This window comes from Haplochromis burtoni, unplaced genomic scaffold (genome assembly GCF_018398535.1).
Source record: "Haplochromis burtoni strain Fernald_Lab_line unplaced genomic scaffold, NCSU_Asbu1 Contig_361, whole genome shotgun sequence".
NCBI lineage: Eukaryota > Metazoa > Chordata > Actinopteri > Cichliformes > Cichlidae > Haplochromis > Haplochromis burtoni.
In genome coordinates, this window is record NW_024582722.1 from 211313 (window position 1) to 226121 (window position 14809).

At 44.6% G+C, this 14809-nt stretch overlaps 1 protein-coding gene across 1 annotated transcript in view; it reads right to left on the reverse strand.

Moving 5' to 3' along the window:
• Positions 1-3138: 3138 nt before the first annotated feature.
• The window catches only part of fat2 (FAT atypical cadherin 2), a 92111-nt gene continuing 80440 nt past the window's right edge, over positions 3139-14809 (reverse strand). The window contains exons 26-29 of the mRNA XM_005943792.3: positions 12697-12790; positions 12458-12606; positions 12098-12372; positions 3139-6076 (exon numbers count right to left, since the gene is read on the reverse strand). Coding sequence (XP_005943854.1) covers positions 5577-6076; positions 12098-12372; positions 12458-12606; positions 12697-12790 — 1018 coding nt within the window. The 3' untranslated portion in view covers positions 3139-5576. The remainder of the gene's footprint in view (positions 6077-12097; positions 12373-12457; positions 12607-12696; positions 12791-14809) is intronic.

The window sequence follows — 14809 nt, forward strand, 5'->3', positions numbered from 1 at the left end:
TGGATGGATGGACAGACAGATGGATTAAATGATGGATAGACGGACGGGCAGATGGATGATGGACAGACTGATGGACGGATAGATGGATGGACGGATAAATGGACGGACGGATAGACGTATTGACAGATGGATGGATGGATGGGTGGACAGATTGAATGATGAATGGATGGACAGACAGATAGATGATAGATGGACAGTTGGATGGATGGACGGACAGATGGATTAAATGATGGATGGACAGACGGGCAGATGGATGATGGACAGACTGATGGACGGATAGATGGATGGACGGATAAATGAACGGACGGATAGACGGATTGACCGATGGATGGAAAGTTGGATAGATGGACGGCTGGAAGGATGGTTGGATGAATGGTCATTGGATGGATAGACTGCGTTGGATGAATGGATGGACGGTTGGATTGATGGATGGATGGACTGATGGATGGATGGATGGACAGACAGATTAAATGATGGATGGACAGACGGATGGACAGATGGACAGATGGACAGACATAGATGGATAATGAGTGCACACAATATCAGCTGAAATTTCACCTGTAGTTTTAGAAAACAGGAGTCACTAACTTGAAGTGGAAGTAGCTGAAAGCAGGTTCACCCAAAACAGACACACCTTATCAGGTAATGTCAAGACTCGGCCAGATAAGAGCATTTGTTTTAAAAGGGGAGTTTAAAACATGCACATGCTGTCTTGCATTTATCTCTCAACGTGCTGTCGTCCCATCACACTCTCACAGCCTCAGTCTGCAGACGAAGGTGCTCGTATCTCGTTTGCTCTTCACTACGTGTCTTTAATCATTTCAGGAACATGACTGAGTCTGTGGGGAATCATTCATCATCATCATATTGCAGCTTCTGCTTGTTTTTGCAGCGTTTCATGTCTTTAAACACGCTCCATTAACAATCTAGATGAATGCACTTTTCATTCCGGGAAACTACTCTAATTCTTCACAAAGCGAGCCCTGTCGCACTTTCTTCTTTGGTGTGTGGTGTGACGCCTCCACGAGAAATATGATTGGATGTGCTGGGCGATGGTTCCTGTAGGTGAACCTGTGAAGAGCACCTTCTTGTAAGCAAACTGCAGGCAGTCCATGATCCCTCCACAGGTTCAACTAGAGAAACTGACAGTTCTGCTTCCTGTGCAGTGATCTTGTTTATCTAAAGCTGGGCCTACACTGCAATTTTTTTAGTCACGTTATTCAGCTCCTGCTCAAACTGTACGACTGAATCGCAGGGGTTAGAAGTTCATAGGTCACAATGCATAGTCTCATACTATACGGCCTGATGCTCTGACGTGACCTGATTGCTCACTCTGTGCGTCCATAATAACATGAAGTGGTAACATGAAGTGTTACAAAATCTTCTAACACAAAATCTGTCTCTCGTTCTCCCTCTCTGTCTTTCACTCACACAGACACACACACTCACACCACCAACTTTGCTAAACTGCTAAGGAAAAACATTGACCAGGCAGCTGCAATCGAGCAGCAATTATGCGGCGGGGTGTGAACAGCGGTGCCGCTGCAGGGTAGGCGCTGGGTTAAAAGGCTGAACTGAGTCCTATCATGTTGTTGTTATTGATGTGTGTGGCTGGCAGCAGGAGAACTGCAGCCGAGTGTGCACAGCATCCGTGAGAAAAGTGTAAATAGTGTGCGTCTGTGAAGGTTCTCAGTCATCCAGGTCATCATACCTCTCTGAGAGGTGAAACGTCTTCAAGCAACTTAAAGAAGTCCAGACGCTTTTCTTTGCAAGCTCCTTTGACTAAATAGTGTGTGCAATAAAGTGATGCTTAAAAGCATGTTCATGTTGTTGGGTCTGCCGTGGTCATTACAATCATCCATCCAACTCTTTTCACGGTTGTTGCAGTCGTGATAATTTTGTGAGACCACATCAAAAAGGCACGGATGAGCTTGCCAAAGTTCTACAAGTTGGGCCTCCATCACTTGTGTCCAGATCACACGCTGCACTGCCGTGCTGCTCCATCTTTCTCACTTCCATTTCTGTTTGCGCATGCACAGCGTGAGAGGTTGCGTTAAATCGGCTCATGGCACTGCTTCAACAGTGCGATACCGAGGGGCACCCAGGATTTCAATCAGGTTTGATTTTCTTATGACCGTACAATTGCTGATCGGGAGCTGGTTGTGAGGTGTTAATCGCTTCTCATTACCCCATGTATACTACACAATGCACGACACACGATTAAGGCAAAACTCAGGCCGATCCCCAAAATGGTCGCATGACTGAAAAATGTCTCAAAATGGGCCACAAATCGCACAGTGTATGCCCAGCTTTAGTCATCTTGGCTCAAGCTGAACTGAACAGGTATTTCACAAACTGCTGAGAGACAATTAGGTTTTCGCACTGATCAAAGCCCGTTGATCAATGTCCATGAGTTACATTCACAGAGAGTTGGGGAATGGCTGCAATCACAGCATTGTGACAGATGGTGACAGATGTACCCTTAGGCCTCCTCCTCAATTCAGTCTTTCCCTTTTCCCATAAATGACCTCAAACCAGCGTTCCTCAGCGTTGGTCTTTGATCAGTGGTTGTTGATCAATGGTCATGACAATTTGCATATTAATGATCATGGAAATGACCTCCCAGCCCATTGTTCATTCAGTGGTGCTAGTTTAGTCATTGTGCAAAAGCACTGTTTATAAGGTTGGGGAAAACTGCAGTCAGCTGAGACTGAAGAAGTCACCTGGACGAGTGACGAAATGTTTCTCCCACTGAAAACGTCCAGATGAACAGAATCATCCTTACCTGGATGATTGAGCATGCATCAGGATATTATTGAGACTTTACCCTACATTATAAAGTCATTATAAAGTCCCTTAAGACAACTGGTGTTGCAATTTGCTGCTATTTAAACAAAATATAATTGAACTGATAACTTGACTACAGGTTTAAGGTCCTAGAACAGACCTCTGGGGGACACCACTTGCCCTGTTAAAGAGGAATGGGGAGATTTTAGTAGTTTTAAGAGTAAAAGTTTATCATCGTGCTGCATTCCAGATGTGAAGATCAAATTCCTGTGATAACACTAATCCTGTCTGATGAGGGCTGTTTTTCCACCTGGCCTGTTCTGACCGGAACAGAGCGTGATATGGTCGGTGTTTACAGAAGATAATATCTTTATTCATATTCTCTTTACAATATTGGAAAACAAATGGACAGACAGCATCTTAATAAAATCTCTCAGAGAAAAACATCAGGGCAAAACATGGGGATGCCCACATTGGTACAAAAATAAACTTTATGGATGAAATGAATACAAACAACACATGTCAATACATTCAAGTGATTCATATTCAGCACAGCAACACACAGGCACAGACTGTACAGCACGACACGAGCGGATTATGGGATCTCTTTTGTACAAAGGACTCAAAACAAAGGGAAAGAGCTCACAGTGGAACCACCAGTGAGAGAAGGATCGTGTCCATAACACATCTACACACACATCCTCAGCCTTAGTCACGGCTGGCCCTTAGGTTGCCCCTGGTTTTTGTGCGTAACATAAACAAAAGTATGAGACAATCACACTGTGGTAGCCATGTCTCTGTTTCAACCCGAATTCTTCCAAAAGCCAAAGCTCAGCAGGAGTAATATGTAATCATATGTGGAGTGTGCGTGCTTTGATTTGGCAATTTGACATTATGGTGCCAGATGGGACAGGTTGGACAGTCAGGACATTAAGAACCAGCCCTGCCCGAATCACCGTCTGCTAACGCCTTCACGTTACTACAAATGCCGTGTTCCAGATACAAGTGCTGCTCTCGTGCACTGTTTATCTCCCCAGCCTCCGAGAGCTCACCACATACGCCGCTTATGCAGGCTTTGATTTTTACATCTGCAGCCTTGGCACGTTTTGGAGGCAGCGGTAAACACAGCGCTCATATTCAGCCGGCACTTCATCGTTTACAGAAACATGAACTGACCAAACAGCAGCCAGATAGACCCAGTGTCCCAGATCTGATCTTCTGTCCTGGAATCCACAAACCGCCTGGAGGAGCTCATTGAAAAAAACTTCAGGCTTGGACATCGTTTAACCTGCTCTACTCTGTCCTTCCATCCCTGAAATCAAACAAAAGATCCAGACTCTTTCAGCTCCAATAAAATGATCCATGAGGATCTTCTTCCAGCTGTCGCAACAAAGTAAGCTCGCCTTTTCTGAAGCCTTCAAATATTTGGTCTCTGGGACACCATGAGCTCCCCGTGTGCTGTAGGTACACTGAGTTTTTAAAACCTGAGCTTACAGACACACTGCACACAGCTGAGAGGAGAGGCTGAGGATGACCACTTAGGAGTTTTGGGGATCAAAGAACTGGTCGGTGCACCAGCAGGTAGCAGGAGGACAGTGCGAATCCTGAGAGTTTTATCTTCACAAAGTGCCACGGCTACCACAGAGTTGAAAACTAAGCAGAAACACTGAAACAACCAGTCTGTGAGTCACAATTAACAATTATTTCAGCTTTTAACTGAAGCTGCTCACATCCAAATATTCCTCTGTAATTTCCTGCAGTTCAGATCATAACCTTCACACGTAATTTGGCAGGAGGGAGTTTGACAATGAACTGACCAACTCTATGTGTTATTAGAAACAAGTCGTCTCTGCTCAGTTCTTTGGGAAAAAGAAAAGGTCAAACTGTTGATTTGACAAAACTAAACTAAACATCGACTCTTCACTATCTAACAGTCACTTATAAAAACGCTGCATCCTGCACTCCGAGCTTCTCTGCTCATTCAATCCATTTAAAATGGCTGCATGGACGATTCTCTCCTGCTGCACTTTAAGAGTTCCCTTTATCATGCAGGGCAGCGAAACACAAACACGGAAAATACTGTCATCAAATTCACTCATTGAAATCCACAAAGAGATGTTTACAGAGTTCTTACAGCTAAAGATACAAAGTCCACTTCACAATAACGTCACTTTTTTAATCGCTTTCATGTTTCTAACGAGGATCCAGCCCTCTGAATGCTAACAACAAACACCGACACCTTTCTCCTGTATGAAATGTGCTTTAATACGCTGAGATTTGAAATCCTTAGACATACCATAAACCTGTTTCTGCACTTTTAGGAGCAGATATGAGCGAACACACCCGGCAGGATGTGCTGTCCGTGTTCAGCACAGCTCCAGCTGTGTGGCTGATCAGACGAGTGTGTGTGAACGGTGAAATGTGGGAGGTGTGTTCGGAGTGCAGAGAGGCAGACTTTTCCGCTTTGAAGCTTTCAAAAGTCTGAGCAGTTCACCGCCCTGGGTAATATTGTCCATGATTTCACAGCCCTGTCGAGACAGCGAACACACTGGGTGGTGTCCCAACAACAGAAGATGAACTTGTGCTGAACTTATTCTGCGGAGGTGAGCGAGCCATCCTGAGATGCTCTGTCTAATCTGGCGCAGCAAGACTGCAACACTTTAAAGAGTCTAACAAATCAGAGGTGTGTGAAGAATCATTCCACATGCTGTGATCATCTCCCACAGAGCGACGAAGAGATCTGATCTCTTCTGATTGCCGTGTGAGGACCACGCCCACACGTCACCACCTTAAAACATCACCTCCTCGCAGCTCCCGTAGTCACTCTCCACCATGCTTGACCCGTCGCAGCTGCGTGGGTTCTGTCGTGCTTTTCGGGTTTGAGGCTGGGCCTGGTTCAGGTTCGGTGCCGGCGGCGGGCTGGCCTGCTCAGCGTATGAGGGCATGGCGACGCTGAGGCGCATGCTGAGTCTCTTGTAGCCCGTGACGTTGTCGAGGCTGCGGGTGTGCTGGGTCGGGTAGTAGCTGATGGCGGTGTACTCGTTGGGGCACTGAGAGCTCGGAAGAGGAAGACCGTCTGGACCCAGGAAGTCATCCAGGTTCTGGTTGCTGTAGCATGGTGGCAGGGGTGCACGGCGGTCGCAGCGGTCCAGCGGGAACGGGAAGCCACCAAACCTAGAGTTCCTGCGGGAGTCCATGGTGGAGGTGGAGTAAGTGTCTTCTACGATGTCAAACTGAGGGAAATCCTGGACCGCCGGACGGCCGTAATAGTCCGGGTCTGCGGGGTAGACTGAGGACAGGAAGCAGAGGAAGAGCACTGGTTACTGATGGTTTCGCACTCCAACAATCAGCTCAGAAAATCATCACTTACTTCCAACTTTCACCTAAAATGTCCCAGGCAAACACTACCCAGGCCACTCCTGCTCTTACATTTGATTTACTGCAATGCCGTCTATCATCAGCGACAGCAACTCGCTGGAAACGAGGGATGGAAAATCCCCACCCACCGGGATGGAGTCAGAACTTTACTACGCTGAAATCAAAGTGAAACTTCTCCACATCTACTGACACTGAACACAGGGCTGAAAGTGGGTTTCAAAAGCTTCAACAATCTGCATATTAAACACTCAGTGGGTGTGTGTGAGAATAGCTCGGCGTCCCCAGGTCACCGTATTTCACTTAGAGGCAGGCGACTGATCCAGAAACATGTCTAATGACTTCCTTAGTAGAATAATCCTCCTTACTTCTCTATGGCCAAGATTAAAACAATTCAAGGGCAACCTTAAAGATTAGCTCCTCCATCTTTCTGCACTGTAATCTCGAGCTACGTCTCAACCTTGAAATACTAATTTGGTGATTTCAGGTTGCTCATCCCAAGCAAAAGTGACCGTCAGGAGGATTTTTAATCACGTGCAGCAGCTGCTTCAGACTTTAGTTATTAAACAAGCAGGAAGTCGGTGAGGAGAGAGGAAAACGTGCCGCTTACGTAACCTTAGCGGTGACTCGGTGACGTTTAATCTGTCATGTCAGAGGTCACCGCTCTGAACACACATCTGGTTATGAGCACACGCACGGCGTCACTTCCACAAAGAGGAGTTCACTCATCAGAGCATCACAGACATAGTCATATGTGTAAAAAGCATTCTATAATTCAGCTACGAAACACCGCCCTCAAACCTCATATTTATTATTAATTATAATATTATCACATAATTATTATTATTAATATTAAACATCAATAATAATAATTACCGTAAAAACTAAAAGTCTGTAAAATCCATAAAAATCTGTTGTAGCTCTGGATGTGCTCTGCGTTTTTACAGTAATCACTGATAAGTTTTTAAAAGTTGTAACTTGAATTTGATCATTAATTCAACAATAAATAATAAAAAAATGTTATTATTAATTTTAATAAAAAAGTTCATTAAGGTTAACATTTTATCAGAAAGAGCTCAACTCATTAGAAAAAATAAAATAATAAGTAAATAGCCATAAAATGGGACACTAAAAATACAAAAAAAATAAAAATCAATATGATGCAATAATTATTTTCTTGTGTCCTTACTCACATACAGACACAGTGAAATAGACTACAGAGTACATATTAATTAAATTTGCTTACACATAATAATAGTATAAATGTATCATATAATGAATTAAAGAGTTGCAGCTCTTATTTGCTTTTGCCTGACCTTTGACCTTTACCCCTAAACATGACTGACATTTTACAGCTGCCGTGACAACATCACAGCTGCCGTGATATCATCCCGACACCAGTGACATCAGCAAAGCCGCCGTGACATCACGTTTATTGATTTGAAAGCTGATTGATGACAGCTAAAGTAGCCCACACTGTCAGATGTGACAGTGCTGCCATCAAACAGGCTCTTGATCCCAGGTTCCTGAGCCTCGCTGGACGAAGCCTTCAGCAGATGCTTGGGCCCATACTGTCATACAATACGAAAAATGAGAAAATATCAAAGAACACAAACTCAACAGGGCTGCCTTTGTGCTTTCTAATTAGTTCAGATTGATCTGAGCCACCTTTGAAATCCTTGTTTCGTGATCTGTGAATCTAAGCTATGGATTTAAAATTGTTCCCAGAAGCTCAAACTCACTCGCCTCCATGTGAACTGGATCTTAAAAACTTAAGATAACTCAAAAAATTCAGCAAGACAGAATAAAACTGGCTTACTCATCATTCAGTGTTATTTAGCCCATTATTCGAAGAAACGTGTTCGATTATCTGTTAATTAAATCAAATTGCATACAGCTAAGAGCAGAGAATTCAGAATCCTTACTCAGGAGTTACAGTCATGAAAACAGGTAGAAAATCATCCCTTGCAGTCAAGTGGAAACCTGTAAAGCCAGTCTGTGCCTAAAACCTCTGAACAGTGATACCAACACACTAATCATCATCATCATCATCATCATCATCATCATCATCACGAGGAAATGGTCCCAAAACGTCCCAGACCAGACCCCCGCAGACTCGAGGGCTCAGCAGAAAACAAAGTTGCTTCCCGAGGATTATCACTTCATATTCCTGCCCTTCATCCCCAAATCTCAAAGTAACAGAGCAGACGTGTTCGGCACTTTGCTCAGACAAACTTTAGAGGATTTCCTGCTGTTAGTTTGGTCTCTGAGAATACCAATCAGACTCCCGGCTGCTTGACATGTAAACACAGAGACAAAATGAGACAAAAGAGGAGCGAGGGAAATGCAAAGGAGACAAAAGGGAAACGCTGGAGAGAAGCCGAGGAGATGAGGGGGAAAGGGGGCGGAAGATGAAATGAAAAGGACAGATGGAAGGAGAGAGAGGAGAGACGTGACTGATGAGAGGATGAAGTAAACACAGCTCGGCGATGAAAGCCTGACAGCATCTTTAACGGTTCACCCACACCAACAGCCTTTGTTCAGTAACTCCGATCGATGGCTCAGGCTAACAGCACGAGCTGCTCCGAAGGGCCTGGGATTTGTAGAAACTGAAACAATGTCTGTATGTATAAAGATAAACAGGATGGTTCACACGGATGACTTTCTGAAATTTAGGATGCTTACTGACAAATTAATAAATGATGTTGTATTTAGACGGCAGGTCACTTTAAAGCTCCCTCTTTGTCTTTCTGTTTCCTACTAAGGTAGAATTAGAGGAAGCTTTCTATCTGAAAATGTTTTCAGACTAAAGTCCTGTTGCATCATTTTTCTTTACACATGTGTGATGAAAGTCCAGAGCCTCTGGGCCTTATTTATAATCAGTGAAATGACGTGTAAAAGCAAAAATTGTAATTGGTGTTAGAATTCACCACCATGGGTATTTGTGCCTGAAGTGGGCAGATCATGTTGGTTTAGGGTTAGCTGCTGCTGAGCTGGAAAGATTCGAGAACTGGGGACAAAAAGTTTCCCTGTAGCTGTTTTTGTAAAGTCTGATATTCAAACAGCCTTGAAAAGACCATTAAAAGTAATGAAATTCCCCTTTTGGAGGCTTTCTGTGAGGCTTCCAAATCACACAAATGTTTAAGAAAGGCTGACCAAGGGCAAGGCGGTAATCCCATCTCAGGGCTGAATGGGCTGCCATCTACCACTGTGTGCATGATTTAACTACAGATCAGTGTTGCTGGAAACTTTCACTGATAGATTTTATCCAGAAACACAGAAAACAAATGAAAACATCAAATATCAGCAGCGAGCTCATGATGTTTGGAAGATTACGGCGCTGTGTTCACACCAGCAGTGGCGGCTTTAATCCTCATTCAAGCATAAAATCTTGATGGAGAATTAAAATGAAGTATCAACTCAAACATTAGTGCTGCTTAAACCTGAAGCAGTCCTCGCGAACACATGCTGACCATCTTTAGGACCAGACGATAATGATGAGCTCTGACACCTGAGTATATGCCCATAAAGTCGTGGTTTGATGATCATTAGAACAATTTCCAGGTTTTTCCAAGGGTGAGGCAGAGACCTCCCTCACGGATGCACAGCCAGTCCTTTTGTTCTAAAGCCAGGCCTGAATCAGTTCAGAAATCATGTTATCATCCTGTGAAGAGTTTGATATGGAGGTCACTCGGCAGCCTCGGGTGGCGTCACCATTAACAATAAGTCTTGCAACGAATGAAGCGGCTCACACAGAAACATGTCCTTTCCTGTGCTCATAAGGTTGAACAGATGAACGACCTGCCAGCCGGGTGCTGCCACCCAATCTGCCTCTTCATCTGTCTGAGCAACACGACCACGGACGCAGGACTCACAGCTCGGTGGTATGGATCGCTTACAGACAGATGAGCACGACAGCAGGAGAGGGAGACAAACATGGAAGCAGACGTTGGCCTCACACAGGAGCGTTATCTTATCGGCCAGCCTCACGGCGACAAAGCAGGAAAATAAAGACCTGCACTACTATGAAAATCCTTTTCATAGTAGAATAAAGGCCACCTGTTTGAGCTGTTCACAGGCTGAATTACTCAAACTGCTTCATGAAAAAGTTCAGAAGAGGACAACGACAGCTCCACACCTGAGCTCAGGTGTGCAAAAGGGACAGAACCAACGCGGACTCTCTGAACTGAGACCAGGCGCAGATTAAACATCATCGAATATCAGTCTGTGTGACACTGATGGTGGAGTTAAGTTGGCACATCACATCTTCATGTGATTTCCACTTAGACTGGTCGTCAAACATCACTCAGAAACAGATACCTGCTAATCAATAAAATCCAAATAAAATCCTGAAACTGGAGCTGCTCGGACCACACAGCAGCTATTTTATATGATTATTTATATTCCATATAAACCAGTAAGCAGAACAACGTGCAGGGGTTACATTTAACTGTTGTTGAGGAATTTAATGTTAAGTTCTTTTTTTATGATTGTTAATAGAATTTATTTCCGGGGAAACACCACTTTTGGGTTCATGCTGTGTTGCTAAAGTTGAACCACAACTGCAGCTCATCAGTGTCGTCAGTGACAGCAGCTGATTGGACGAGGAGAGAACGTCCTTTATTTTGATAGAGCTCATAAATGTTGCTGCCTGCGAGCTCCAGGTCGCCGATGAAACGCTGTTCAGTGTTTGCTAGCAGTAGATAGCATTTAACATGGCGGTCTATTGTGGATGCTTTTTGCTACTTCGTTTTTCAGCAGCTTGGTGGAAACACAGCTCCGTGTTTAATGTGCACGTATAACGTTTGCTCGGAGAAACCCCCGGGACAGCTGTAGAGATTTAGGGAGCCTGAGAGGTGCTAACTGAAGGAAGAGTACTAACGAGAACGAGACGTGGAGACAATGAGGAGGCAGATGTGACGTGATCACAGCAGTGAAACAGAAAAATCGCTTCCCGATGTTATCACTTCCTGTCGCCTCATTGAATGTTTCATCTCCCAGAGTTTAATCAACGCCGTGTACTGACAGACAGTGCACGTTTCACATGATGCAGCACTGCACATCACAATTAACTGCGTGTTTATGGCGACATCGAGTGACTACAGCGTCTCTTCTGACCTTCTATATGTCAGGACTGAAAATGCTGCTGTGACTTAGATGGCATCTCGCCAAACGATTTTCCAGTCGGATTATTTGAAACTCCAACGCCCTCTTATTAAAGAGTCAGAGCTTTAATTATTGCCCTGAGGTCAAGTCTTCTTTAAAACAGACTCCATGCTTCCCTGGATTGATCACAGCAAGGATGCCGGTGTTATCTGCATGCCTGTCCAAACGCCTTCTCTCGTACATTTATGTTGTCTTTTTGTTTCCTCTATCAACAAAATCCAACACACCTTCAGACCAAAGATGCATGATGTCCATGCTGCATGATGTAAAGTGCAGCACTGTTAAAATCCCCAAAGTGTATTCTGGGTAAACGTTCATGGATCACATCAGTTGGCGGGACAGGTGGCTGCTTCCATCTGATACCAGGATCATCTCATAGCCCTGCTTCCTCCTTTTTTTTAATGCACTCAGTGTTTGGCTGTCTGAATGCGGCTCACAGCTGTGAAACGCAGAACAGTTCACCTGTTGGAAGAGTTTGCAAACATCGCACACTTTAGGTCCTGAAGGAGTTTTTGAAAATGTTTGAAGGGTCTGGATCACAGATGAAACTGAATTTTAGTGGAGTCATCCTTCTGTCTATTCGTGTTGAGCTAGACGAATCACTGCGATAAACCCCAGGAGCGTCGGATCTAATGACATTCTGCGCTGCATGAGTGCTGCTGATAGTCCTGCTTTATTCTCATTATTAATGCTCACAATCAGATGTCCAAGACCATGCTGAGGTTTCATCAGAAAGTCTCCCAGTCCCCCAATTCAAACCAACACTCACCCTCATAGTCCAGGTCCCAGTGGTTTTTCCTGATGGAGTCGTTATCAGAGCTCGATGGCGGCCTGACAGGAAGGTTGGGAGCAACGCTGCACACGACCGGCCCCTGCGTCTTTGGAGACCCACCCGCCGACGAACCGATCTGGCTGCGTGGCCGTAGCGATCTGAACGGTGTGTGGTCGAGGTCATTGGTTGGACCAACCAGCGAGCTCATCTCAATGGGGTTGACTTCCTGGGAGTTTGCTTTGAGGCTCTTGGCCAGACTGGACTGTAAGTACCTGCAGGTGAAGCAGCTGACGTTAGAGATTTAATAAGATCTGATGGAATATGTTGACGAATAACTTCAGAAATAAAAACTCTTACCCGTTGGAGTCCTGGACGCAGACGGGTTTTTTCTTCTTCTGCTGAACATGTCGTTTCCTGATGCAAACAAAGACGCCGACCAAGAAGACTAATCCGAGCACACCGGCACCAATGTGTATGATCTCCATGTATCCAAACGATGGATTGACCTGAAGGACGGGAAAATGATTAAAGTTTGATCTGCTGCCACTGAAGAAGAAAGAACATTAAGGTCATGTGTGTCTGTTGTCATGACTGACCAGAGGCAGTGGCTCGCAGTAGATGGCACCATTAGTGACTTTACAGCCGAACCCTTGAGGACACTCGTTGGGTGAACAGCCTGTGTCTTGGCACCTAAAAGGTTAAAGGGAGGAACATTAAAGCACTTTCAGAGGATGGAAAACTAAAATATTCCAAAAAACAGCAAACTGTGAGTGAAAAGAACCAAAACGCTCATTTAAACTTTGCACACCTCACATTCAGTTTCGTCTCCTCGGGCACCTCTGGACTGATTTTCAGTCCCGTTCTGATCTTTTACATCCCAAAAGCTCACAGAGCAAATATCAGCTTTAGTTTCAGAAGGACCTGAATTTCATGTGACTGTGTCCACAGTTTTTAACTTTGTAAAAAGAATTTATGTTGGAAATGAAATGAAAAAATGAGAAAAGATTGCGGTGATAGCCGCACACACAGCAGCTCCTGTCCCTCCTCAGTTGGACTTCTCTGCTGATGAGACTGCCCAAACTCCAGAGGTTACTCTTTGGTCCTGAAGCCTGTCTGAACAAGTGCTCATTAGCGGAGAGGAGCACAGAGGTGGAGGTTAAATCAGTGATGATCCTATAAGCTTCAAAGCTGGCATGGGCACGAAACACCACCCTGAGACCCTGCTGGCACAGATCTGATTGCTGAGTGCTGGAGCGGAAGCACTCACACAAAGCCGGCACTCTGTTTTCCATAAATATGCCCGCAGCTCAGTTTATTTCCCCGGTGCTCAGGTCCCCCGCTTTACTTCACTCAGAGTGTATCCCGGCAGCGCTTTGCAGAGAAAAACATGTTTCCTGTTATTATCTGAAGGAAGACTTTGCTTTGGAGACCAGAGGAACGTTTCTGAATGTCTTTGGACACTCTAAATAAAATGTCCTGTTGTGTGAAGCTGTCCACCACACACGCTGGTGACAGCTTGATAAAATATCTCTGCATGTTTTCCTAAAGCAAAAGTACGCCGCCTGCAACTACCATCCGGCAGTAGCCATTTTTCATTCAGCGAATTAAACCAAACCCACCTGGAAGAGGGACGGTGGCTCAGAGCCGCGGGGATCGAAGCAGCTTTAATGAAAGGAAGGAGATGCAAATATGGCCGTAACTCTGTGTGTGTGTGGGGGGGGGGTGAGCTTGTGTGTGCGTCAGACTGAGTTTTTTAGTTCGTGTTTATATCTTTAGTTTCAGTTTACCCTCAAAATGTCAATTTTAATTTTTTTTTTTTTATTAGTTTCACTGCTCTATAAAAATAAATAGCCCAGAAGTAGATCAGTTGCAGTGTGACTGCAGTCGCTCTCAGACAGATTGGCAAATTTGAAAGTTTGCAAATAATCATCATCTAACTTATAAATGCAGACATTTACCAACATGTTGCAGTCAGTCTGCACCCCGTCGCAATGCAATCAGGGGTTCGACTCAGCGAGTTGCAGACTGGGTGTAACCTGATTGAACTCGAGGGTAAAAATGAAGGTCTCGATGCACCGAAGTCACTTTGAAGACGGCGGCTGACTGTGAGTGGTTGCAGACCTGGTCTCCAATTCTGAAGTGACCATTCCAAAGGTTTAGTTTTCAGTTTAGTTTCAGTGACTTGCTGTGTGACAACATTGGTTTGTTATCACTGGAGCATATATCACCCAAAACACAATGCTTTTTGCACAGTGGCACATGTGCAGCAGCAGCAGCTCTCTAAAGCAAATATCTAATCAGCCAATCACGTTTTAATGCTCAAAGAGCTTGTTGCCATGGTCTCAGGACCTTGATGTTGAATTTTCTCTTTCCTCTTCTGGATTATTGTTGCAGGATCTTAGTTCATGCACTTGAGTCTTGGTCTCTCTTTTTGGTTTCCACCCTTTGTCTGAGTTAAGTAGTTATCACTTTTGCCTGTTTGTTTGGTCTTTGAGGACATTTTTAGTTTGGTCAGTCCTTAAAAGTCAAGTAGATGATCAAAAACCTGCACACTATAAAGAGGATGATGCGACAGGAATGGATCTCCATCACTCAGGGCTGGGGTCAGATGAAGAAGTTATGAAGAATAAGGATACACTCTGTGGTTACATTGATTTGAACGGCAAAGGCAGGCTCCACTGTACCTAATAAAGTGGCTGTGATGGTTAA